The sequence below is a fragment of the Etheostoma spectabile genome, chromosome 17 (assembly GCF_008692095.1).
Source record: "Etheostoma spectabile isolate EspeVRDwgs_2016 chromosome 17, UIUC_Espe_1.0, whole genome shotgun sequence".
NCBI lineage: Eukaryota > Metazoa > Chordata > Actinopteri > Perciformes > Percidae > Etheostoma > Etheostoma spectabile.
The window spans coordinates 24,473,593-24,498,708 of NC_045749.1; the positions used below are offsets into that span (position 1 = coordinate 24,473,593).

The 25,116-nt window shown below is 43.7% G+C and overlaps 1 protein-coding gene across 1 annotated transcript in view; it reads left to right on the forward strand.

The window, feature by feature from the left end:
* The window catches only part of birc6 (baculoviral IAP repeat containing 6), a 109,575-nt gene that overhangs the window by 13,073 nt on the left and 71,386 nt on the right, over positions 1-25,116 (forward strand). Inside the window, 29 exon segments of the mRNA XM_032541923.1 lie at positions 1,170-1,252; positions 2,021-2,246; positions 3,449-3,618; positions 4,355-4,413; positions 4,645-6,309; positions 6,618-6,767; positions 6,933-7,158; positions 8,120-8,280; positions 8,439-8,570; positions 8,744-8,875; positions 9,032-9,198; positions 10,489-10,616; positions 12,581-12,742; positions 12,852-12,983; positions 14,135-14,232; positions 14,312-14,459; positions 15,105-15,238; positions 15,824-15,970; positions 16,057-16,244; positions 16,678-16,986; positions 17,730-17,829; positions 18,066-18,280; positions 19,169-19,377; positions 20,569-20,921; positions 21,668-21,887; positions 22,525-22,661; positions 23,650-23,787; positions 24,614-24,741; positions 24,975-25,106. Of these exon segments, the coding sequence (XP_032397814.1) occupies positions 1,170-1,252; positions 2,021-2,246; positions 3,449-3,618; positions 4,355-4,413; positions 4,645-6,309; positions 6,618-6,767; positions 6,933-7,158; positions 8,120-8,280; positions 8,439-8,570; positions 8,744-8,875; positions 9,032-9,198; positions 10,489-10,616; positions 12,581-12,742; positions 12,852-12,983; positions 14,135-14,232; positions 14,312-14,459; positions 15,105-15,238; positions 15,824-15,970; positions 16,057-16,244; positions 16,678-16,986; positions 17,730-17,829; positions 18,066-18,280; positions 19,169-19,377; positions 20,569-20,921; positions 21,668-21,887; positions 22,525-22,661; positions 23,650-23,787; positions 24,614-24,741; positions 24,975-25,106 (6,249 nt within the window).

Below are 25,116 nucleotides of genomic sequence, written 5' to 3' on the forward strand. Positions count from 1 at the left end.
CATCCATCCTCCCCTCATTACGGTGCAGTCGTCCTGTCCCCTTTGCATTTCCACCTCCCTGCTTCACGGTTGGGATGGTGTCCTTGGGGTTGTACTCATCCTTCTTCTACCTCCAAACAAGGCAAGTGAAGTATTTCTGTCTCATCAGACACATGACCTTGTCCCATTCCTCCTCTGGATTATCCAGATGGTCATTGGCCAACATCAGACCACATGACCTGGTCCCATTCCTCCTCTGGATCATCCAGACGGTCATTGGTAAACTTCAGACGGGCCTGGACCTGCACTGGCTTGAGCAGGGGGACCTTGCGTGCGCTGCAGGGTTTTAATCTCTGAAAGCGTAGTGTGTTACTAATGGTTTTCTTTAAGACTGTGGTTCCAGCTCTCATCAGGTCATTGACCAGATCCTGTTGTGTAGTTCTGGGCTGATCCCTTACCTTCCTCATGATCATTGATGCCCCACCAGGTGAGATCTTGCATGGAGCCCCAGACCAAGGGAGATTTACCGTCATCTTGAACTTGTTCCATTTTCTAGTATTTGCGCCAACAGTTGTGGCCTTCTCACCAAGCTGCTTGCCTATTGTCCTGTAGCCTGTCCCAGCCTGGTGCAGGTCTACAGTTTTATCCCAGATGTCCTTCCACAGCTCTCTGCTTCCTATTGTCCTGTAGCCTGTCCCAGCCTGGTGCAGGTCTACAGTTTTATCCCTGATGTCCTTCCACAGCTCTCTGGTTGCCTATTGTCCTGTAGCCTCATACAAGTAAGGAGTTAATACAGGTGCAGTTAATACAGGTAATGAGTGGAGAACAGGAGGGCTTCTTAAAGAAAAATTAACAGGTCTGTGAGAGCCGGAATTCTTACTGGTTGGTAGGTGATTAAATACTTGCTATAAAATACAAATTTAATGATTTAAAAAGCATACAATGTGATTTTCTGGATTTTTGTTTTAGATTCCATCTCTCAAAGTGTATGTGTACCTATAATAAAAAATTACAGACCTTAACCACTTGTGGTGAGACACTGAACCGCGCTCCGCCATCTTGGTCCAGACAATAATAATTTACAACAATGTAATATCAATGCTGTCAAATATCAAACTCAGGAAGAGTAAAAACGGACAGTGTGGAATGGAGCAGTGTAAGTGTTACTCTTCCCCCCTGTCTCTCCACAGCCTGCCTCAACAGGGGACGACAGAGCCATGTGTTTCACCTGCAGTGTGTGTCTGGTCTGTTGGGAACCTACTGATGAGCCCTGGTGAGTAGCGATAACTAATTAGGGCCCAAACACAAAAGTGCCAGGGCCCAATGGTCAGTGCCAGGGACCTATTTCTAAACAGATCATTTTTCTGCTGCTTAATTCCATTTTTGAGAGGCTTGGGATGCTTGAAAATGCACAAAATTGGCAACTAATTGGCACACATGTCAGAAGTTCCTTTTGATTTTCACAAAATTTGGTGGGAACATTGTGCTCATTTTAGGACATTTTTTAGAATGTTTTTGACAAGAAGTAAGCCATCTTGCATTTTGTGTCTTGTTTTTTCATTTTACAAACACGTTTGAGGACAAAACTTTGCAGCCATATTCAGACTAATAATTATTTTGATTTGATATTGCATTTTCGCTATACGCAATTTGGTTCATGCATATTTAGCGGTCTCAATAGCTCCCCCCTAATGCGTGGAATACCTTAATTTGGACAAAGTTACTGCGATATTCACGAAATTTGGTACCCACATTGCTCTCATCAGTGTTTACTTTTGTTAGCTCTGGCCAATAGGTAGTCATGTATTTTATGCAATCCTCCCAGTTTTGTTTTCGGATTGGCTCATATTTGGTTGGCATAATCCTCCCAGTAATGTGACCCTAAATTGCAAAGGAATGTAAGTGTCACAGCAACCGGCATCCCACTAGTACCCTCCATTTGCTGGGAGGGGCAGGGGCCCGTTCATTGCTGCTTGCAGCTTTTATTCTGCTTTAGCTACTAATATATCAATGATGACCAACATTTCTCCACTACCCCCAGGTCCGAACATGAGCGACATTCTCCCAATTGTCCCTTTGTGAAGGGCGAGCACACACAGAACGTGCCGCTGTCAGTGACGCTGGCCACCAGCCCCGCCCAGTTTCCCAACAGCCTCGAGAGTTCGGACAAGATCGCCTGCTATGGCTTTGGCAGCTGCCCGCAGTTTCTGGCTGCTGCCACCAAGAGGGGCAAGATCTGCATCTGGGATGTCTCCAAAATGATGAAGGTCAGAGAATCTAATGGAATGCGTGAGACTATATCACCTGTCCTGTGTCCACTGTCCACTTTTAAAGATATTGGTGTCAGTAGGACTGACCGGAATACTTCAAAACTGCGATAATCGACATCCAAACCAGTATGCTTCCTTCCTTCCTTCTCCTTCCTTATTTTCTTTTAGTATTATTATTGTAATTGCAATGTTTGTGTTAGGACTGCAAGATATTTCATTTTAGCATTGACATCATGTCCCAATGTCACGTGTCGCATTGCAGGACGTGGGGGTGTAAGCAACAGGTGTAGCAGACACAGTGATGCACATGCTTTTCAATGGTTAGTGCAGCTACAGTAGTCAGTGTGTGTTTGCAGCAATGAAGAAATAAAGCACCTGAACGTTATCATGACGTCTCCTGACCATTAGTCACCGCGGAGTTAACCAGACTAGAAGCTGCTTACCAGCTAGGAGCCAGGCTAAATCCTTTTGAGTTAGATGTAAATCACACTGATTTAAGACTTATTGGATTCAGATTGTTGCTAGTGCATGACATAACCCCCTCAAAATCGAGATGATACATCTCAAGGGGTTCATCCTAATAAACACATTTTGAACACATGTAAACTCTGCATGCAAAGCCAATCACAATCAATGTTGATCAATTTGTCAAACAAACAAAGCAGCAACCAAACAACCTGAAAATGAATGAGTAACAATTATTTTTGTCGAAGCAACATGCATGCATTATTGATTTCATTAACTTTTTCCTGTATTGGTAATATTATATAAAAACAATGGTGTCATGTGAGTCAACCCATGTATTTAACTACCTAATTTCCCTCTCCAAAATAACATCATAGGAGTAGTCGCAGCACTTACTTGCTTTTGTCTTCGTAAAGCAATACAGTGGTTCACATAAGAAAATGTTCCTCTATTTTCTATGCAGATGCACTCCACTACCAAATCACCCCAGTAATTTAAGAATGTTTTCTTATTTCCAAAAACAGCTAGTTAAGTCATTTTATAAAAAATTCCAGTATTATTTTCCAGTACCGTAAAGCCTTAGTGTTTGTAGGCCTAGGTGTGGCGCTGTCCTAGGTGCTGAAGTCCGTAGACAGACCAGAGGGAATAACGGCCTGGGACAGCCCTAGGTGTCAGACAGTAGATGTTGCTACATTGACCCCAGATTCAAGAGTGTGCAATTGTGTGTTGAACAGGTGCACTTGAAGTTTGACATCAATCCGTACGACCCGGCCATCCTGAGGCAGCTGATTCTGTGCGGTGGTGAACAGAGCCAGCAGACACTCACAGAGTCTCGGAGACCAACTCTGGCCTGGCTCGAGGAGTCATCCTCCTGCTCTGACCTGCCCAAGCTAGAGGGAGACAGGTGAAACACACACACACAGTCACACATACACAGTCAGACACCGTTTTAATGACTGCTCAAAGCACAAGATGAGAACAGTCCTATCTTGCGGCAACTTCCTGTGAGTATATGCTTGTTGCTGGGCAACTGGAGTTTTTGCATAGACATTTGATAGAATGTACTTAAACAGTTAGTGAGTAACTTATCCATAGCATGGACATGCCAGCGAATTATATTTTATCTTTTCATAAACAACATCAACAACAAAAGTGTGGATGACTAGAAAGAGAGTGGCCACAAACTGCATCACAGCCACTCTGTACTTCTTCTGTAGGTCTGTGCAGGCATGGCCCTATAAGGCTTAGGCCTTAGACATTGTGGGCACCATCTGAGCCGAATTAATGTAAAATCAATGTGAGCATCAAATCTAAGTAAAAAAACATTTCTCAGATTTAGTGATTGTAGTTGTAGTTCTTTAGCACGTTTTTGGCTTTTTTATATGTGTTATTTAATTAGTATCTGCTTTATATGTTAACGTTTTAGACACAGATATGGTGGTGATAATAGTTGATGTAAAATTGTAGTTTTTCAAAATAAAAAGTAATATTTTCTCCAGGAAGTACCCCCTAAACCCCCTGCCAAATACAATGAAGTCTTCCGCAAACGTGGGTGTGTGGGTGGGTGGATGAGTCACAGTTCCCAGTTTGTATTTAACATGTTAGTCATGTTTTTTTTTCAACCACTACTTATTTTCCAGCGATGACCAGTTGGAGGATTCAGACAGTGATGAGCATTCCCGATCAGAGTCCGTAACAGGTGTGAAGCCTTGAATTTTCCCTGTTTGTCGTTTCCTTGTTGTTCAGATTTGGACAAACCGTATCTGAAGCTAGTTGGATACATTTAAAAACACACGTTATTCTCTTATTATTATTCTCTTATTATTATTCTCTTTATGTTAGGTCTCATTGGAATAGATTTGACCATCATTGGTGTCAGGTTCTAGACAGGAAAGACCTCCGACATGTTCTCTTGCCTTTCTTGTTCCAGGCCAGCAGTCCCAGTGGGAGAGCATGGATGTCAGCTTGGGGGTGACGTCTCTTAGTGTTCTCCAGCAGCCAGAGAAGCTCCAGTGGGAGGTAGTGGCCAGTGTGCTGGAGGACACGGTCAAGGACCTGGAGGAATTGGGTGCCAACCCTTCACTAAACCAAGCCAAGGCCCACGGCCAGGCCAAAGCAAAGGACAAGGTCTCTGACCACCACAACATTCCCTTTCCCTGCCTGCTGGCCGGAGGCTTGCTCAGCTACCGCTCAGCATCCAGCACCCCCATGGCTGGACCCCCACCCACAGCCCCAGCTACAACGCGCAGGACCACAGATGTTCCCCTTAGGACTCAGGGCCCTGACCCCTCCCACTCTGGACCTCTACAGGACCAGGGTTCCATGGAGATAGAGACCTGCAACCCCCAGACTGCAGCCCAGGAGCAGGGCTTCTCTAACCTAGTAGGTTCCCATCCACCAAGCCCCTCTTCCCTGCCGGCTGTGCGCAGGACTATACCCGTGCTGCTGCTGTACAGTATCAGAGAGGTGGACGACAAGTCCTCAGGGCAGGTGTTTGCCCAAATGAACAACCTAATGAGCAAGGGACTCCACGAGGAGGGCTTCACTGTGCCACAGATTATAGAGATGGAGTTTGACACACACGAGCAGCTTCTTCTTCAGGATCCCCCTATCACTTACATTCAGCAGTTTGCTGATGCAGCAACTAATTTGGCAGGGTTAGACGGTCACATGGACAAATGGAGCACACTGGCTGCAGCAACTGCCTCCACCCCGCCTCGACCTGGAGCACTGGTGCAGTGCTTGAGGCTGCCCAAACAGCTGGAAGAGGAGAATCTTTATGTGGACTCTATCACGCCCTGCTGGGATGGTGTGCACCTTCTTGTGGGCCTGCAACGATGTGGCGCTGAATCTCTGAGCGCCACAAACCAAGTGGAAGCCCTCAACAATCTCAACCGCCTGCACTCTGCCCTCTGCAGCCAGCGCAAAGGAGACCCCCTCCACTCAGTGGCCAATGGGGTGGAAGGCCACCACTCAGGGGGGTCACCACCTCAGACCCCCCTCATTCTGCCCCCGGGAGATCAGCAGCAGCAGCAGCAGAGGACCCCAAGTGGTGGGAGTGGAGGCTATCTTGCACTCTACAAGCTTAACTACTCCACACGTATTGTCACCTTGGACGCGGAACCTGTTAAGGTGCAGCAGATCTGGGACCCCTGTGATGCCATTACCTCTCTCATTTTGCTTCCTCCAGATGTGCTTGATAGCAGGGAGGATGACAGTGAAGAGGCTCCTGAGGAGGCTCACTCCACCGGGTCTAAAAATGGCTCCTCTGGGTTTGGTGCGGGTCCAGCCAGCTCTGCTGCGTCTGGAACTGGGACTGCATGTGGAGCAGCCACAACTAGCAGCAGCGCTACTGTCACTTGCCCCTCTGCCTCTGCCTGGGGACACAAAGAGTGCAAGCGGTTAGATGTGACTGGCCTGGGCCACTTGGTGGTCACCACACAGGCTGGGTACATTATGATACTGGACCTGTCCACGTTGGAGGTCCTGGCTAAGGTGGAGCCGCCTATAAAGGAGGGCTCAGCAGAGGAGACGGACCCCTTTGTCTCAGTTACCTATTGCTCTGGGACCGACCGCCTTTGCGCCTGTACCAAAGGTGAGTGCTTGCTTCCTGGACCAGTTTCCCTGGAGACAGCAGCACTGTAGACTACTGGGACGCATAGGCTGGCTTTAACTTGCACTGATGAATGATGATGATGGTTTCTTAACATATCTTTATGGCAAATCAGTTTATATAACTCACTGTATCTATATATTGTTGTGGTTAAGCACCTGCAGGTAGATGAGTTGACATTATAAAATTACTTCAACTATATACCATAAAGATAAATGAACTGAGGTTAGCGTTGAATTAGAAGTGAAAGAATTTGTGGGTATTAATTATGTTTCTTTCCCCTTCTCAAGGTGGAGAACTTCATTTCCTTCAAATTGGAGGTGTGTGTGACGATATAGATGATGGAGACATGTTTATTGATGGCCCCATTTCTAAAGGGGCTGAACTGCTGCATGAGGGGGCTAAGCCCTGCTCCAACCCCTCTAGTCCTGGGATCACAGGTAAAACTGACACAAGACACACTCAGTCATTCATTCCCCACATCGGGGGGCATTGTAGACCACATGGTCTGATAGTGAACGAGACGCATTAAATGTGTCTAATTATTTGGCCCCCACGTGATACTGTTGTTCTGATGTTTCACAACTGTCCCCCAACTTGTGCAGGAGTGGACCTCCTGGTGGACCAACCGCTGACTACAGAGAGCCTCATGTCACTAGTGGAGCTGACACGCTTCGAGACGTTGACCCCCCGCTTCTCGGCCACAGTGCCACCGTGCTGGGTGGAGGTGCAGCAAGAGCAGCAGCAGCGCCGCCACCCACAGCACCTTCACCAGCAGCATCACGGAGATGCAGCCCAACACACCCGCACCTGGAAGCTTCAGACGGACGGGTAGCTTTGACTTTATTGGTATTTTCAAGCAAAAGGGATAGGTAATACGGGCAACAGTAGTTGTACAGGAACATGGTCTTTCACTGTCCTATGTAATTGGTCATAAACACATATATGTAGTCAGTTTCAGATGTATAGGGCAATTTCTCCATACTGTTGATTTCATGCCTAATTACAGTCCAGCCATCTTAGAGGGTTTGTCTGCAGCCATTTCCACATGATGGCTTTCTTGTTAGCAGTAACAAGTTTTGAAAGTGATCTTCGCCTTTCTGTGAGTTGATCTGGGTAGATATAATATGACAAAAGAACAATTGATTTTTTTCAAAAAATATTTATTATTTCTTTATCAATCTTGTTCGAATATGAAAATATTTTAAGGCAGGCCACACAAATATGAAAATAGCCATTTCAGTATTCTTGCTTGCTTTTCCAGGTGAAACCTTTTTGCAGGTCTTAAACCATACACTAAGGCCTAGCTTAGCCCAGTGGTTTGGTTTATCCAAATTATAATCTTGGTGTCTGTAGTTGCCCAGTATAGACTGTGCCGGTAAATCAAATTCTTTCAAAATCTTCCACTTAGCTGCCCCCGTGTTTAGATAGTTGTAGGGTCTCATGTTTTAGCCTCTTACCGTTCTACTCTAATCTTAAGATTATCATATTTCATTCACTATAGTCAGTAGTAGGACATTGTAGCTACATTGGAGCTTGTTTCGCCGCTGCCAACTGGAGCGATCTTGAATAATACTGGACCAATGTCAAAGATTGTTGTTCCCATCAGTCATTTAGACACAACAACAGGAACATAGGCTACATTTGACTTACAGATTTTCATTTTCAGTGTAAATGTATATCTGTTCCAAATATTGATTATCAGTTTCATTAACTTACTAATAATCGTTATTGGCCTTGAAAAAACAGTATTGGTCAATCCCTAATTTGGTGACCCGCATTGTCTTTGCAGCTCCAGCTGGGACGAGCATGTGTTTGAGCTGGTGCTTCCCAAGGCCTGCATGGTGGGCCATGTTGACTTCAAGTTCCTCTTGAATGCAAACATTGTCAACATTCCTCAGATCCAGGTCACTTTACTGAAGAACAAAGCACCCGGGCTGGGCAAAGTCAGTGGTAAGGACACTGCTTTGAAATGTATTCTTTTTGATTGGGGATACCATATTTCTTTTGCAACTTTGTTATTTCAAGATGTTCCTTTTGTCTATTGAATAGCAGCTAAAATTAATTGGGGTGAAGCACAATCTAAATTTTTCCTCTCATGTCTGTAACAGAGACAGCGGTGGACAGACAGATCTCCTTCCCCCTCTCCAGTGTCCTCCATGCTAACGGGGAAAGGAACGGTCAGCCCCTTTTGCATGACTTCACAGAGGACATCCAATTTATGGACATCGAAGAGACATCAGGTAAATGATACAACCAGCTAGGGCTGGGCAATATATTGATATTATATTGATATTGTGTTATGAGACTGGATATAGTCTGTGATTGTGGATATCATAATTTTGCAAGTGTTGTCTTTTCCTGGTTTTAAAGGCTGCATTCCATTAAAGTGATGTTATTCATGTGTTTGCTGTAGGCTCCATGCTCTGTCCATTCCTAGAGGACCACAAGGAGGACATCCTGTGTGGTCCAGTGTGGCTGGCCAGTGGGCTGGACCTCTCTGGCCATGCTGGCATGCTTAGCCTCACCAGCCCCAAGCTGGTCAAAGGTAACAACAATCAACACATTTCTGTTAAGTCACTGCCCCATCCCTGACCTGATCACAACATGACACTTTAGCTTTTTGTGTTAAGGAAGACGATAGGAAGAATCCTCCATGAAGTGTGTGTTTTTCTCAGTTGTGCCCTTGCACTTTCCACTGCAGGCATGGCAGGAGGCAAGTACCGCTCATTCCTGGTTCACATCAAAGCAGTGAGTGACAGGGCCATGGAGGAGAGCCCCCGGCCTGTGGTGAGGATGCCCAGTGCCAAGCCCCAGAGCACCAAAGCCCACTCACTGTCTACCCTGCTGCAACGGGCTCAGGCCTCCAAGGTAGAAATCCACAGCTTCTAGTCTTTTTTTAGAGATGGGTTCATATTTTTTCTGTTTTAAAACAAAACTTACATGCCAATATGAACATTGCTCCTGTTCATACTGGCCATTAAGATATTTTCTCCTAGTGTGCTTCCAAAGTAAGTGCTGGGGGACAAAATCCACAGTTCTAGTTTGGTCCAAGAATATATTTTGAAGTTTATCTTAGTTAAGTATGTACGTTAGTATGAGGCTTTAATAGTTAAATCAAGTGAGTTTCAACTTCAAGTGAGCAAAAGAGGAGTAACGTTTAATGCAACAATGCGGCGTCTAATGTGTGAGCACTCCGCGGTGTTGATTCCACCACGCTAACCCGACCGGACCCACAAACCGCCAACTTTATGCATTTTAAGACTACAGTTTTCAGTGTAGAGGACATAGGCGGACTGAGCGGCACCCACATCATGTATGCGTCTGAGAGAGAGAGCGAGTGGAAGAGAGGGTGGACTATTGTATGAATTGTTTCTGTAAATTTTTAATAACTTCAGCCACTGAGAACACTGCTTTTCCACTTTTTGACCTGCCTGTGGGTCGACTCACATATCAAACTGCATCATACATTTCACAAAGACTTCGGTTCAGCACGGTTACGGCTCTGCCACTACCTCCGCGGCTTGTTTAAAGGCGCAACAGCTCTGTCCCCACATTCCGTCTTTGTAACTTTGACACAGGCGGCGAAGTGGCTGAAAAGCACTTAGTCCAACCTTAAAGAGGCTGTGTGAAAGGAGCTATAGTAACACTCAGTAAAAACTGTGTCCTAAAAAGACTTTGGAAGATTCACTTGAGTTGACTCAGTCAGACTGCTAAAAACCTATATTTATACTTATTTTTAAAATATATTTTTTGCACAGAACGAGGACTGTGGGTTTTGTCCAGCATCACTTAGATTGAATCATGTTATGAATGGATCTCCTCAGGGCAGGATGAACAGGAGGAATGATTACAGCAAGAAAAAACAGTTTCAGTGTGCCAATGGGTACCTGACTGATGGATGTGAAAAATTGTGAACCTATCCTTTACAAACAAAATTGTAAATTTTTAATCAGATACATTTCAAACTGTCAAACATATCCAAAGTTATAATTGTCATAATGGCATTGTTTAATGAACTGTTACCAGTAATGTAAACCCATTAAAGCAAAATGAATAATTAGTCCACCACTGACACACAATTTTATTGTGCTTGCGTGTGTGTGCGTGCGTGTGTGTGTGCGTGCGTGTGTGTGTGTGTGTTGTGCGTGTTGTGTGTAGGTCTCTGCAGTGAAAAGCGAAACCACTGCACCTTTGAAAAAAGTAGAAAATTTGCGAGGATGTGACCTGCTGCAGGAAGCGTCAGTCACAATCAGACGGTTTAAGAAGACATCCATGCCCAAAGAAAGGTCAGACTACTGTCGAGGTTCTGTTTACACTGTCACACACTAAACAAAGCAAGACTTACACTTGATAAAATTGTCTGGATGGTTCCTACACGCTGTCGACACCTCACTGGGATCCGAAATCAGTGCGAGTCAGGCCACCTCGGCATGTGGTCTCTATCATGATCCCATCTCGAAACTAGGGCTGAACGATTTTGAAAATAATCAAATTGTGATTTTTTTTTTTTTTTTTTTTTTTTTTTCATCAATATTGCGGTTGTGATTTAATATGCGATTATTTTGTAAGCTCTTTATCTTCTGTATTATTCAACAAAGACATGCAGTAAATCATTGTATGGTATGAACAACACAAGATTAGATATCTTAAACCAGCTGTTCTCTCCTGGAGGCCAGGCCTGTATGTGATGAGGAAATTAGGTGATGCATGAATTCAGATGAATGACAACTACTTCAATCCCAGTGGTATGAGCGCTGACCAAGCCTGGTGGAAACATTCACATGAAAGGCAGAAACAAACTAAATAATATAAAAACAAATATGTGGCTTTACCACACTTAGTAGTATTTACATTATTATTTACTGTAATAAACATATGTAAATATGTGGATTGCACTTTATAAACACTGTCATTGAACTTTGCTAGACAGTTAAATAAGTAAAAATATAATATACAGTTGTGTTCAGAATATTAGCAGTGTTTAAAAAAAGTGAATAATCTAGCTGATAGCTTTGCTTCACATAGCCTTCTTCTCATCGTAACAGTACTCACAGGTGACTGTAAGTCTTCTTTGATTTTCCTGGAGCTGATCATTGGTCGAGCCTATTCTTCCATCCATTCCAATGGTAGTTGACTGTTTTTACGTTGTTCAGGCTTTGGAAGCCATTTCAAGGCATTTGAAATCATTTTAGCTGAGCAGCCTATCATTTTCTGCACTTCTCTATATGTTATCCCCTCTCCAATCAAGTTTTTAATCAAAGTCCGCTGTTCCTCTGAGCAATGTCTGGAACGACCCACTTGGCTGAGTGTTTCAGGGTGAAATGCACTATAACCAGCATGCACAACATTTGCTTCCTTCCTTCCCATAACTGGCCCATAACTGACTCCTGTTTCTTCACAGAATCAGTCACCTCACGAATTGAACACAACACTGCTATTATTTTTTCCATGCCCCTTTCAATTCCAGATTCAGTTCCACAGAACAAGCAGCATGCATGTCAGGACTGTTGGCTCTGTTGGTTTTCTAGGACTCTGCAACACTTACTAGTACATAATTTGTCATGTAGAAATATCACTTCTACCCAAAAATAGGATTTGAGGTTAGTGATGTTGGACTGCTATTATATTTAAAACAACTATGTATGTGTATGGGATTACCTGTACTAATAAAGCCGCATAGAAACAACGCGGCCACGCTGCTGTCTGAAAGCTCCCCAAACGTCAGTTATCAGAGTCTGGTTGTTACCCCTCTCCGCTGCAGTCTCCTCCGCTCCATATCTCTATAACAGAGCTAGCTAGCTAACTGGAACTGACTGCTAATTGTTGCTAACAGAACATTCAGTTCTCCGTGCCTGTATCCATTAACTACATGTATGGACTCAAGTCTGAATAAAACCCTTTATTTTAAAAGTGTAAAAGTTTTAAACTACAACTCAGTTTGAATGACAGAAATCTGCTCAAGGTACGGGGTGCCATAGTCATGCTTTCTCTGCGGCGTGCTGACTGATTTGCTTTCGCGAGTAACGTCACCAAATAAGGTTTTAACATATTGCGATATTGTTGCAAATGCGATTTAATTGTTCAGCCCTACTGGGAACATACAGGCTCGGCAGATAATGTGTCCTTGCCTGATCAGAGGACAAAAATCGAATAAAAAAAAAAGTGTCTCCTCAGTTTGCCTTTGTCTCTACTGTACATATTGCAGAAGAACTTTTAACCAACTGTCTTTATGTTCTTCTGTGCTTTTCAGGGTCCAACGCTGTGCTATGTTGCAGTTCCCAGACTTCCATGAGAAGTTGCTGGACGCGCTGTGTCGGCGGACTGAGGACAGCCCGTCCACGGAGCACGCCCAAAGCCTCATCCTAGACATCTTGTGCTGGCTGGCTGGAGTTTTCTCCAATGGACCCTGCAGGTAGGACTAAAGTTCCTGCACAGCAAATAAGACTGCATCATCTAGGTCACACAGTACTTCCACTTTGACATTTTACAGACAAGTAATATATCCTGTGGCTTCTTTTTAGTTTAAGAGAAGGAAAAGAGGGCCTGCTGGTGAAAACCCGAACGCGGCTAACGGATATTGTGCGGATGTGTTTCTTTGAGGCTGGCCGGAGTATAGCACATAAATGTGCTCGCTTTCTTGCACTTTGTATCAGGTAAGAAGAATGGTTGATTTCAGAACAATTACACTCAGTTCTGGAAAATTATTGGGGATTAACAATGTATTTTACCTCGGGGGCATCCCCCTTCAAAAAGGGAAAATGATTTATGAATGAATGAATACAGTCTCAGTCTGGAGGTGACATTCTTGGTTCCTAAGTGGCAACCTTAATACCTTATACACACAACTTTATCAATTAGACAAAATTATTGGTCATTAATTATTGGATATGTGTATTTCTCATGTGTGAAGGGCGTTATAAGGTTTTTTTTGCTACAGGTTGGAAGCAGAGTTGTCCATTACATTATGCAAGTTTGCAGATCGGGTAGCGGGTCTGTAGTTCGAATGAACTGGACAACATAATGTAATGGCCAAGCTTCCAACCTGTAGGAGGGCCGAAGCAGGAAAGGTTCTCTAGTGTTGCTTTAACATTAAAACATGATTTATAAAATCATGCCAAAAATTATTTTAATAGCTTAGTTTTCTATGCACCTAAAAGGTATTTAAAAAGGCTTTAGGCCGCCCTATACGTTAATGTAGTCCCCAGTTTAATATGCCACTTACTTTATACCATAATTTAGTAGGGGGTCCCTGCTCTGTCTCTCTCCGTTAAGTGGTCCTTGGCTTTAAAAACGTTGAAGACCCATTCTCTATAGCATCAACTCCAATATCACTGGAAATGGTAAAGATTCATCTGGCCAGGGGAAACGTTGGGCTGGAGGGGAAGGAGCAAGAAATACAATAGAACAAAATAGTTCTCTACTGCAAATGTTAAAAAAATACCATTGTGTGCACTGCATTTAAAAAGTAACTTCAACACTGCACAAAGGTTGCAGTTACACAGTTACAGTACACAAATGCAATGCATTGCAGCACAACACATGCTGAATATTCTGATTGGAATATCACGGTATATTAAAGCAAACTTTCTTTCAGATCACATATCCTGCATCATTAATTGTTTGGTGTGTTGCATTCCTTCACCCAAGAGTACCTGAACTTGGATTTATTCAGTGAACAGTGGCCTAATTTAGGTTTGATTTAAGTTGCCGTAGTTACAAAGGCCTATATGATGAAGTAGTTGTTCTTCCTTGATCACTTTATATGGCAATCATAATGGACATACTGTTGTATTTCTTACTGTAGCAATGGGAAAGGGGAGCCGAGTCAACAGGGTTTTGGCGTGTGTCTCCTGAAGGCCATGCTTGACAATATGCCGTACCTGCCTGCAGCAGCAACAGGTGGTAAGTAACCGAACAACAATACAGAACAACATACCCCAGTATTTCTTTTCTCACCTGTCCCTCTCCTGTCTGCTTTCAGGCTCGGTGTTCTGGTACTTTGTGTTGCTGAACTATGTAAAGGAAGAGGACCTGGCGGGCTGCAGCACCGCCTGCGCTGCCCTGCTCACCACCATCTCTCGCCAGCTGCAGGACCGCCTCACCCCGCTGGAGGCACTGCTGCAGACCAGGTATTTCTCACTGTCCAGTGCAGGAGAAGCTTACAACCTCTGCAAGCTACAACTGCACAAGCAAGACAATGTTGTGCACATCCATGTAGTTGCAGGTGCAGAAAAAAGAAGTTAATGTTCAAAGAACGCCGAAATGCTGTGTGCCTTATTTGCACTATTAAAAGTATTTTCCGGCGCATTAAGCTGTTGTGTGGATGTTACCTTTTTAGCACTGCACAAACACCATACAAGACTAATTACTTAATTTGTAATAAGTAAATACCAGTAATTGAAACTACTGCTGAACTGATGCTCATTTTTACCGCTTGGTAAATGGCATATAGACTGCAATTCTACAGCGCTTTTCTGGTCTTAACAACTCAAAGGGCTTCACACACTGCAGGCACCTTTCACCCTACTCACACACACATTGACACACTTGTGGCCCAGGCTGCCATACACAGTCATGCTCATCAGATAAACATTCACACACTGATGGAGCAGAACCAGGAGCAGTTTGGGGTTCAGTATCTTGCCCCGAGACAATTCAACATGTTGACCGCAGGGCCCAGGGATCAAACTAATTCACTATGGTCTCATTAGTATCCTTACTTCTTTGATTATTCTACCCTAACACTATCATCCCCCCCGTCTATGTCCTTCAAGGTACGGCCTGTACAGCTCTCCATTTGACCCGGTGCTCTTTGACCTGGAGGTCAGTGGTTCCTCCTGTAAGAATGCCTTCAACAGCAGCATCGGAGTCCAGTCGGATGAGATCGACCTCTCTGACATTCTGTCAGGTATTAACTATGCACTGATTCACATCATGTTAAGCTATGCTATAACACTGTTATATACAAAGATACTATAAATACCAAGGAAGATTACTTTAAAATAGTTTGAACTTGTCCAGTATATTTTGGCCATTTAATGAGGGGATCATGTTTAAATATGGCTTCAGTTCCTACACTGTTAAAGTGTATTCACATCCATATATCAGGTTAACACTAGAACCGCCTGGCTCTTTAGGGTAGTATTTCCTCCAAGTCTGACGCCCAAAAGAGTCTGGATCTTTTTGTTTGCAATGATGGGGCATGAACTCCTAATCAATTCCCATATCTATAACGCTGCGTCTCCATCTCTATAACAGCAAGCAGTGGTGAAAGAAGTATTCAGATACTTTACTTCAATAAAAGTACTACTACCACACTGTAAAAATACTCTGTTACAGTTAAAGTCCTGCATTAAAAAAACGTTACCTCAGTATAAGTATCATCAGGAAAATCCATCCAAGACAACCCATCTATTTGGTTTGTTGTGACGCTCTTCTGAGTTGTAAGCAGTGTATAACCTAAATGTGATCGTTTGTGTTGTTTGTCCTGCAGGGAACGGAAAAGTAAGCAGCTGTGCAGCGGCCGAAGGCAGCTTCACAGCATTGACAGGACTCCTGGAGGTAGAGCCTTTGCACTTTACTTGTATCTCTACTAGTGATGGCACACGGGTGGAACGAGATGACGCCAGCATGTTCACCGGTAAACAATACTTTTCTTTTATTTCACTTTTCTTGTCCTTTGCTCATGAACCGGTCATTGCCTGAACTTCTACTGCTTAATTCCAGTAAGTACATTTGGCGTGACGCCTGCGGTGGGTGGCCTGTCAACAGGAACGGTTGGTGAAGCTTCTACAGCTTTAAGCTCTGCAGCCCAGGTGGCCCTGCAGTCGCTGTCCCACGCCATGGTGTCTGCAGAGCAGCAGCTGCAGGTCCTGCAGGAGAAACAGCAGCAGCTGCTGAAGCTGCAGCAGCAGGTCAGAGACACATACACGAAATTGCATGAAAAATATTTAATATGTCTAGCAATCCTTAAAATGGATTAAAGGTTGTGGTGGTTGTAGTAGTAGTTTTTTAGGAGTTCTGTTTCTCTCACCACCAATAATTGAGCTTCTCACCATTTGAATAGGGAATAGAGTGAATTCATTCTTTGATTAAAGAAGACGTTATTACACAAGGGTGAATAAAGTATGTTGTAATATACCGTATATATGTATTACACGCACAGGCCCAAATCACACACACATGCACAGTAACCATATACATGCATTAAATGGAGAAGCATTTCATCAGCAAGTTCTGGTTTTTATATGACCACAGGAGTATCCAGGTGTAGAATGTTTGTCTGCAAGTGATGTTGCTGTTATACTACCTTGTGGTTAGTAATCGCTCCTTTGTCTGTGAGAACAGAAGGCCAAACTGGAGGCCAAGCTCCACCAGACCACCTCTGCAGCTGCTAATGCCTCTGGTGTGGGGCCCATCCACAACTCGGTGCCATCCAATGCCTCCTCTGCTCCAGGCTTCTTCATTCACCCCTCTGATGTCATCCCCCCAACACCTAAAACTACGCCCCTGTTCATGACCCCCCCTCTCACGCCGCCCAACGAGGCTGTGTCGGCGGCCTTTAGCGCAGAGCTGGCTCACCTATTCCCCGGCTCCATGATGGACCCTGGGCCTGTCAACCTGGCAGCACACAAGAACTCCCAGAAAGCCAAGCCGGTTAGTTCCATGCTGCTATCTGCTTCGTTAATTTATGACAGCTGGCTCAGTATCAAACCTTAAAGAAGCCCCCCCTGCAGCAAACGGTGCTGGTCTTTGACCAACATATCAGTAAACACATCAGGTTGAAATGAGTTGTTCGCAGATTACAGTTCTATCACTTTTCAGAATATCAAATCAAATATCTCAACACCTTTGACCAATACCCATATTTCAAAGATATTGTAGGGTTGACTATTGGTGCTTACACAAAATTATATTATTTTTGATTATTATCAGCAATGTGGAAATAATTAGTTAGTGGGTGAAGGCAAATAGTAGAACAGTCTGGTAAGTTTAGAAAATGACATCACTTAACCGTGATGCTGCCTTTAAAACCTGAAAAAAACAATATATGCTATATCTATATCTATATATATATATATATATATATATATATATATATATATATATATATATATATATATCCAAAATCTAAAACGATATCTAGTCTCATATCACGATATTGATATAATATCGATACCTTCAGTTTGTTTTTCTGAAAGTAAGGCATGTAAAAAGATTCCCCAGCATTAGCAGTAGGTGTGAACATTTTGAAACAATACACAGCCTGAGTAACAGACAGTGTGAAAGAAGAGTTGATGAAATGGCTACCAGACAAAGTAGAGTCAGTGCACTAAAATAAAAAAACATGTTTAAAGTTTATTTTTCAAATGTGGAATAATGGTTTCTTTTTGCTGCAGAGCCCCATGGGCAGTGGTCTGGCTTTGGCCATTTCCCAGGCGTCTCACTTCCTGCAGCCTCCTCCACACCAGTCCATCATCATAGAGCGGATGCATTCTGGTATGTCATGTAGCAATGTTCCACATTTACCACCTAAGTGGTGCTTAAAATGTCTTATTTATTTAGATGTTCACATACTGAAACACACTTTTGAAACAGGTTATAGAGTAAAGAGCTTTCAAATCGTGTCACATTTGTCACAAGTTATCCATTAAGAAATATTTAGGATGAAACTTTTACATTTAGAATCTTGAAAAACAAAGTGAACTTCCTGTTACCCCTACCTTTCTCCCTAGGAGCTCGTCGCTTTGTGACGCTGGACTTCGGCCGTCCCGTCCTGCTGACAGACGCTCTGATCCCAACCTGTGGCGACCTGGCCTCTCTGTCCATAGACATCTGGACCCTGGGAGAGGAGGTGGACGGCCGCAGGCTGGTGGTGGCCACCGACATTAGCACCCACTCTCTCATTCTGCACGACCTGCTGCCACCACCTGTCTGCAGGTTCATGAAGGTCTGTGTATTTACTGTGGAAAGTTGCAGGATGGTTGACCTGTGGCCTGTATTACGAAGAAAGATTTGGCGTTACCAAGCTAACTCTGTCACGTTGGTGGATCAGTTGTGACCGGGTTCAGTCGCCGCGGTAACTTATGCAGAATACCTAACCTGGTCGAGAGCAGGTTATGTTGGAGATCAGAGATCAACCGGTGTAAAAGCACGCCTTTGACCAATCAGTACTCAAGATAACGGCGTCGCCATTCTTAGAAGAGCCTCTGGAGCTCGGTTCCTGGAGAGAGAGCGTGTTGCCAATGCCACACATCAGTTTGAATTGGGTTTAGATATGTTTTTGTTCTCACGATAGCTTCCCACTGCCATGGTTTTAGTTGAAATAATAGGCTAAATCAATGACAGTTTATGAAAGCACAAGTGTAATTATGGTCAGATCTTGGCCTGACTGATGAAGAAGTGATATTGATAAGCATTGTGATTTACAAATTTACAGCTTTTTTTTGCCAGCTGTCCTTCCTGTTTTAGGAAGCAGCAACTTTATTGCGTTTTGGCTGTAAAACCGTGTCTGTGTTCCTATTGTTCATATTTATGTAGAATTATAGTTTGCTCTTCTTATGTAAAATATGCGTCTCTGGTAGATGTTTGCGATTGGTCATGCTGCAAACACCGGCTCTTTAATGTGAATGTGTGGGTCTCTGGATTGAGAAACCCTGGGTTGACTATACTAGACCACCATCGTGACACAGCTGATGCAGGACCGCGGTGGTTAGGTGAAGCCGCGTAACTGAAATAAATCTAGAGCATGTTGATCTTGATTCGTAGTACAGGCCTCTGATGTTTTGAGTTTTTGTGGCTTTTGTTAGTTTACCATCCCCCTTGTTTTCTTCCTTAGATCACTGTGATTGGGCGCTATGGCAGCACCAATGCTCGGGCAAAGATCCCACTGGGTTTCTACTATGGCCACACTTACATCCTGCCCTGGGAGAGTGAGCTTAAGTTGATGCACGATCCTCTGCGGGGAGAGAGCGAGGCAGCCAGCCAGCCCGACGTGGATCAGCACTTGTCCATGATGGTGGCACTGCAGGAAGACATCCAGTGCAGGTAAGACTGAACGTACTTTAATATTCCTGTTGGGTTTGACTGACTTTGCCTCTAATTGACCCAACATCTGTTCAATCGAGTTGTAATTTCCTCATGCACGAAATGTCATCATCTGAGACATTTTATGTCTCTTTTTGTGTTTTTTATATTATTAAAGAGTTTAACCAAAACATCACATGACATGAGTTCCACCAATCAGAGGCATCACTGTGGGGTTGTGGGTAATGAAGTACTTATCCAATACCTACTTACTTCGATGTTGCCAATAAAAGGCATTTCAAAACAATGTTGGTGCCTCATGATTTTTTTGGCGTCTATATGAGCATATACAATCATTTAGTCATGTGATTGCTGGTTTTAAGTCCTCCATTGAGGGTTACCATTTTATTGCATAAACTTCAATTGTCAATGGAGAAATTTAATTGTATTTTTACTTCCGGAACCGGCTGTGGGCGGGACTGTTGAGCTCTATTGCCTATTCAATTTTAAACAAATGACAAAAAAAGTGTAGCCATGATGTGCTTTGTCATTAAAATCATTTTTTGACAAACGTTAAGGGTTCGGGGTCTATAAATACAGTTAATGGATGACGGCATGGAGAACTGAAGGCTCGGCTAGCAACAATTGGCTCCGATTAGCGGTTAGCTCCAGTCAGTTCCAGTTAGCTAGCTAGCTCCGTTATAAAGATATGGAGCGGAGGAGCCATGGAGAGGGGTAACAACCAGACTCTGATAAATGGCGTTCAGGGAGCTTTCATAGCAGCCTGGCCACGTTGTTTCTACGTTTTTTTTATTTTTTTATTAGTCCCACGGCAAGACCACCACCAGCATGCTATTGCTAACGTAACGAAAGCTTCTCTGAGCAAGTGAAACTGTGCACGCGGCACGCAACTTCACGAGGGGGAGGCGCTGGGGGGCAGCTGATCTGTGTGTGCTGAAAAATAAAATAAAATAAAAAATACGCCGGGAAAAAAAACCCCCGAAAATTGAATTTGGATTTTCACGATCTTAATTTACCTGGGCAGTGCCTCCAAGTAGAACCTATGAGAAACACTGTACTCTATCTGTAAAGTGTCCTGAGATAACTTCTGTTATGATTTGACACCATGAATAACATCAAATTGAATTTGTTGGGAACTATTTTCAGCACTGAATGATTCATATTTGATGCTCTCCTGTTCTCGTTTACCAGATACAATCTGGCTTGCCATCGGCTGGAGACCCTTCTGCAGAACATTGACCTGCCGCCTCTCAACAGCGCTAACAATGCCCAGTACTTTTTACGAAAGCCAGACAAGGTGGTGGAAGAGGACCAGCGCGTTTTCTCAGCGTACCAGGACTGCATCCAGCTGCAGCTGCAACTCAACCTGGCTCACCACGCTGTCCAACGGCTGCGCGTGTCACTGGGGGCCAGCCGCAGGTTGCTCCCCACAGGCGGGGCTGTGGAGGCCCAGGAGCTGGTCCACAACTCTTCCACAGAGCAGCTGAGGACCATCATCCGCTACCTTTTGGACACACTACTCAGCCTGCTGCACTCCAACAACGGTAAGATAATAAACATAACATTTCTGAAGAGCAATTGTTGAAGGAGACCCAAATAATACAGCCACAATTACACTTGTAGAGGACCTGTGTACACAGAGGAAAGCCTTAATACTCTCATTAGTGCAGCATGGAGACTGGACCATTAGCCTTCTCTTCAGTGTTTCTCTTGATTCAATGAAAAAGCTGACTATAGTGCCAAAACATTATTCTTTAAAACCATTCATTTATTTTGTAGGCTGTTTACAGTCAAGCCACAAAATACATTAAAACATAATTAATTCTTTTGAAATGGTGTCCCCATATAAAATAAATACAATGCTTTTGTACAGTTGTTAAATTAGCTGATCATAATATAAACTAGTAAGCCAAGATCATCTGCTCACCTTGACAACAACACACCTTCTTTACCTGAGACTCTACACCTTACAACCCTTAGATGGGGGGGTTGTCATAGGATTTAAGCCAAAGATTATGTTGAAAGTTTATTGAATATTTGCTTAAAGCATTTAAAAATGTTTTGTGTTGGCGTTTGTAACATTCCAAAATCAATTTTGGCTTGAACATCTTCACGTTAACTGTAAATGCTTATTGGTTCCATATATGAGTTAATAGTTTCATTAACTACTAATAAGCTGTATCAGCTTTGGAAAAAAAACACTTGATCCCTACCCTGACCCATGGAAGATGGACAGTGTTCTGCTCATATTGTTGGTTCCCACTTGATTGATGTGTCCGTGTATTTTCAGGCCACTCTGTGCCCTCGGTGCTCCAGAGTACCTTCCATGCCCAGGCCTGTGAGGAGCTCTTCAAACACCTCTGCATCAGCGGGACGCCTAAGATCCGTCTTCACGCCGGCCTCCTGTTGGTTCAGCTGTGTGGGGGCGAACGTTGGTGGGGCCAGTTCCTCTCCAACGTACTGCAGGAGCTCTACAACTCTGAACAACTGCTCATCTTCCCTCAGGACAGGTAGGCGCTGTCAGTTTCCATACACTCACCACAGTTGTTGAAACACTGATGATCACACACTCACTCAGTGGTTTTCTCCGCTTCTTTCTGTATATCTTTCTTTCTGTATACCTCACAATAAAGTAGCCAGTATGGTTTGTGTTCACATGACACCCTTTAACTCTCTGGCCCTAAGGTTCACCCTGAAATTGAGGTAGATATGGTACAGTATGTTTGCATGTGCTGGAGCAGACACATTAGTGTGTAGACTTTTCTCCTCCGTCTGTGTTGCAGTGTATCATATTATTCTGTATGAGCACCAACGACAGCAGGTGGTGCGGGCCATGGCCAGATTTGACCTAGGGACTTAGCAGTTTATGGCTTCTTAACCCACTGAGCCCTAGTTTTGATATTATTTATGGAATGTTTTGCTTATTGTTCCTTCCCCTTAAAAGCGTTTTGCTTTAGAGATTCAAGAATCCAAAAACAGCAAAAGTCTCTGTCAGCATTTGGAAAAATGTGATTTCTCTACTCTGCGCACATCTTTTGTTAGATGGAACAGAGCTGTGTTTCAAGTTCGCTGCCTATCTAAGTCTATGTCCAGGTGGTGCTGGACGCTAGTAACTGCAGTATTTTTTCCCATCTTGTTTGATCCCAGGGTGTTCATGCTCCTGTCCTGCATTGGCCAAAGATCATTGAGTAACAGTGGTGTGTTGGAGGGCCTCCTGAACCTCCTGGACAGCCTGCTGTCTCCACTGCAGCAGCCACAAGCTGCTGCTCAGCGCAGGACGGAAGGTAAAGCAACAGTCACTGAGGCAGTGGAACTAATGCTTAGCAAAGCCTTCCAGACATGGGACACGTAGGACGAGTTTAGGGCTGAAACGATTCCTCCAGTAACTCAAATAATTTGACTATTAAAAATCCTCGACGCAAAACGATTTGCCTGAAGCGTTGTTTAATCAATGTTACCATCTTTGTGCCACTCACAATGTTTCTGGACAGACGACTATTCTTGTCGCTCAGCGGGCTGAAGCTGATGGCAACACATGCCAGGAAGACTGACGGAGCATATTACACAATAAAAAAAGAGTGTAAATAGTGAGGGACTAAGGGAAGAGACAGGCTGGAGGAAGGTGTCTACTGCGTAATCAAACTAGCTTAGCACGATAGTAGCACGACGTCAATGCTTCAGCATCTCAACAGAAAACATTGAGTGTCTAACTTAATCATTCATTCTAAGAAGTGACCCGACTAAAGTAAATCCCAGAGTCGTATGGACGATGAAACTCCACCAAACACAACGACTACCAAAAGCACAGTAGTGGTGACCACAGTCTGATCTGGAGAGCCGACATGTTGACTAGAAAGGTAGCTTTTCCGAAAATTAAACCAATAAACCAAAATTATTTTTTATTTGATTACTTGATTAATCGATGGAATAATTGGTAGAATACTCGATTACTAAAATAATCAATAGCTGCAGCCCCAGACAAGTTGATGATATATTCTGGAGCAGAAATCACACAACGAGTTGTATGTCTTTGTGAATGTGTACACTTACACAATTAATCGTGTGTGTGTGTGTGTGTGTGTGTGTGTGTGTGTGTGTGTGTGTGTGTGTGTGTGTGTGTGTGTGTGTGTGTGTGTGTGTGTGTGTGTGTGTGTGTGTGTGTGTGTGTGTGTGTGTGTGTGTGTGTGTGGTGTGTGTGTGTGTGTGTGTGTGTGTGTGTGTGTGTGTGTGTGTGTGTGTGTGTGTGTGTGTGTGTGTGTGTGTGTTTTCCAGGTGTTTTAGATATCCCCATGATCAGCTGGGTGGTGATGTTGGTTTCCAGGCTGTTGGACTATGTAGCCAGTATAGAAGATGAGGCCTCAGGTGGGAAGAAGCACCTTGGAGGGAAAGACAGAGAGAGAAGTTTTACAGGTATTTGAACTGCACAGTTATTCTTCACACCTGGGGAATTCACTTTGTCTGACACCTACAGTTTTTACTACACACACCTTACTTTTTGAAGTAGTAAAATTCAAAGATAAGAAAATGAATGTGGACTTAACTATGTCCTTCACTAATTGTCCATCAACATTTAATCTCATGCTTCTCAGATCTCATTCAGCTGAAAATGGTACAATTTACAAATAACTACACACATTATAAGCCGTTAAAGGAGAGGACTGCATTGGGATCCCACGGGACCCAACACAAATCTCGCGGGAGCTTTTAACAGGCGTCCAAAAGCAGGTCCCGGGATTAGAAAATCAACGACTCACACGGTTCATCCAGTTAAACACCAGCCAAAAGCTTTATTATCACTCTTCTACTCTCTCTCACTCCTCTCCCGGGAGACTGTGCCCCGCCTCCTTCTCCTACAGCGACCCGAGGGATCCAATCTACTGGGACTTTATGTTAGAGTCCAAAGACAGGGAAACAAAACAGAATAAAACCACCTGGGCAAACAAACCACAGCCAACAACACTTTCTAAAATAAGAGAAGTAAAAACAATGTCAATTTAACCTTATTCCACTAGAATAACTAATTATTGCACTTGTATGAATGGAGTTAAGCACTAGAACGTCATTTTGCTACTTATCCAGACAGGTAGGCTATGCAAATGTATTACTACACTGTAAAAAAAACTGGTTTCCCTGTCTATGTCTTTGTTGAAAGCACTCATAAAACACCACCTCTGCTTCCAGAACTCTGCCCCCAGAGCAGTGCAGGACTGAGTGTTGTTGTTGCTCTGTCCTTCAGGTATTCAGTGGAGCTTCATCAATAACAGCCTTCAGTCTCAGAACTCCAGTCGGTCCGCTAAAGGCAGCAGCAGCCTGGACCGCCTTTACTCGCGCAAGATCCGCAAGCAGCTGGTCCACCACAAGCAGGTAAATGTGTCTCATTCAGACATCTTCCACCCCACACTCAAAGTTCAAATAGTGATACAACTGATACAAATAACAGGTCCGGTACAAGTCCTTTTATTGGAAAGCCCAGGAAAATGTTTTTCTCATGTCAGTTTGACTCATTTGCCGTTCTCATCAAGCTGAGATTTGAGAAATAAGTTGTCTGGACAAATGCCTTTGCAGTGCTTATATTTATCATGCACTTTTTATTGTAGCAGTTAAATCTATTGAAAGCAAAACAGAAAGCTTTGGTGGAGCAGATTGAGAAGGAGAAGATCCAAAGCAACAAAGGCTCCTCCTACAAACTGCTGGTGGAACAGGCCAAGCTCAAACAAGCCACATCTAAGGTAAGACTTC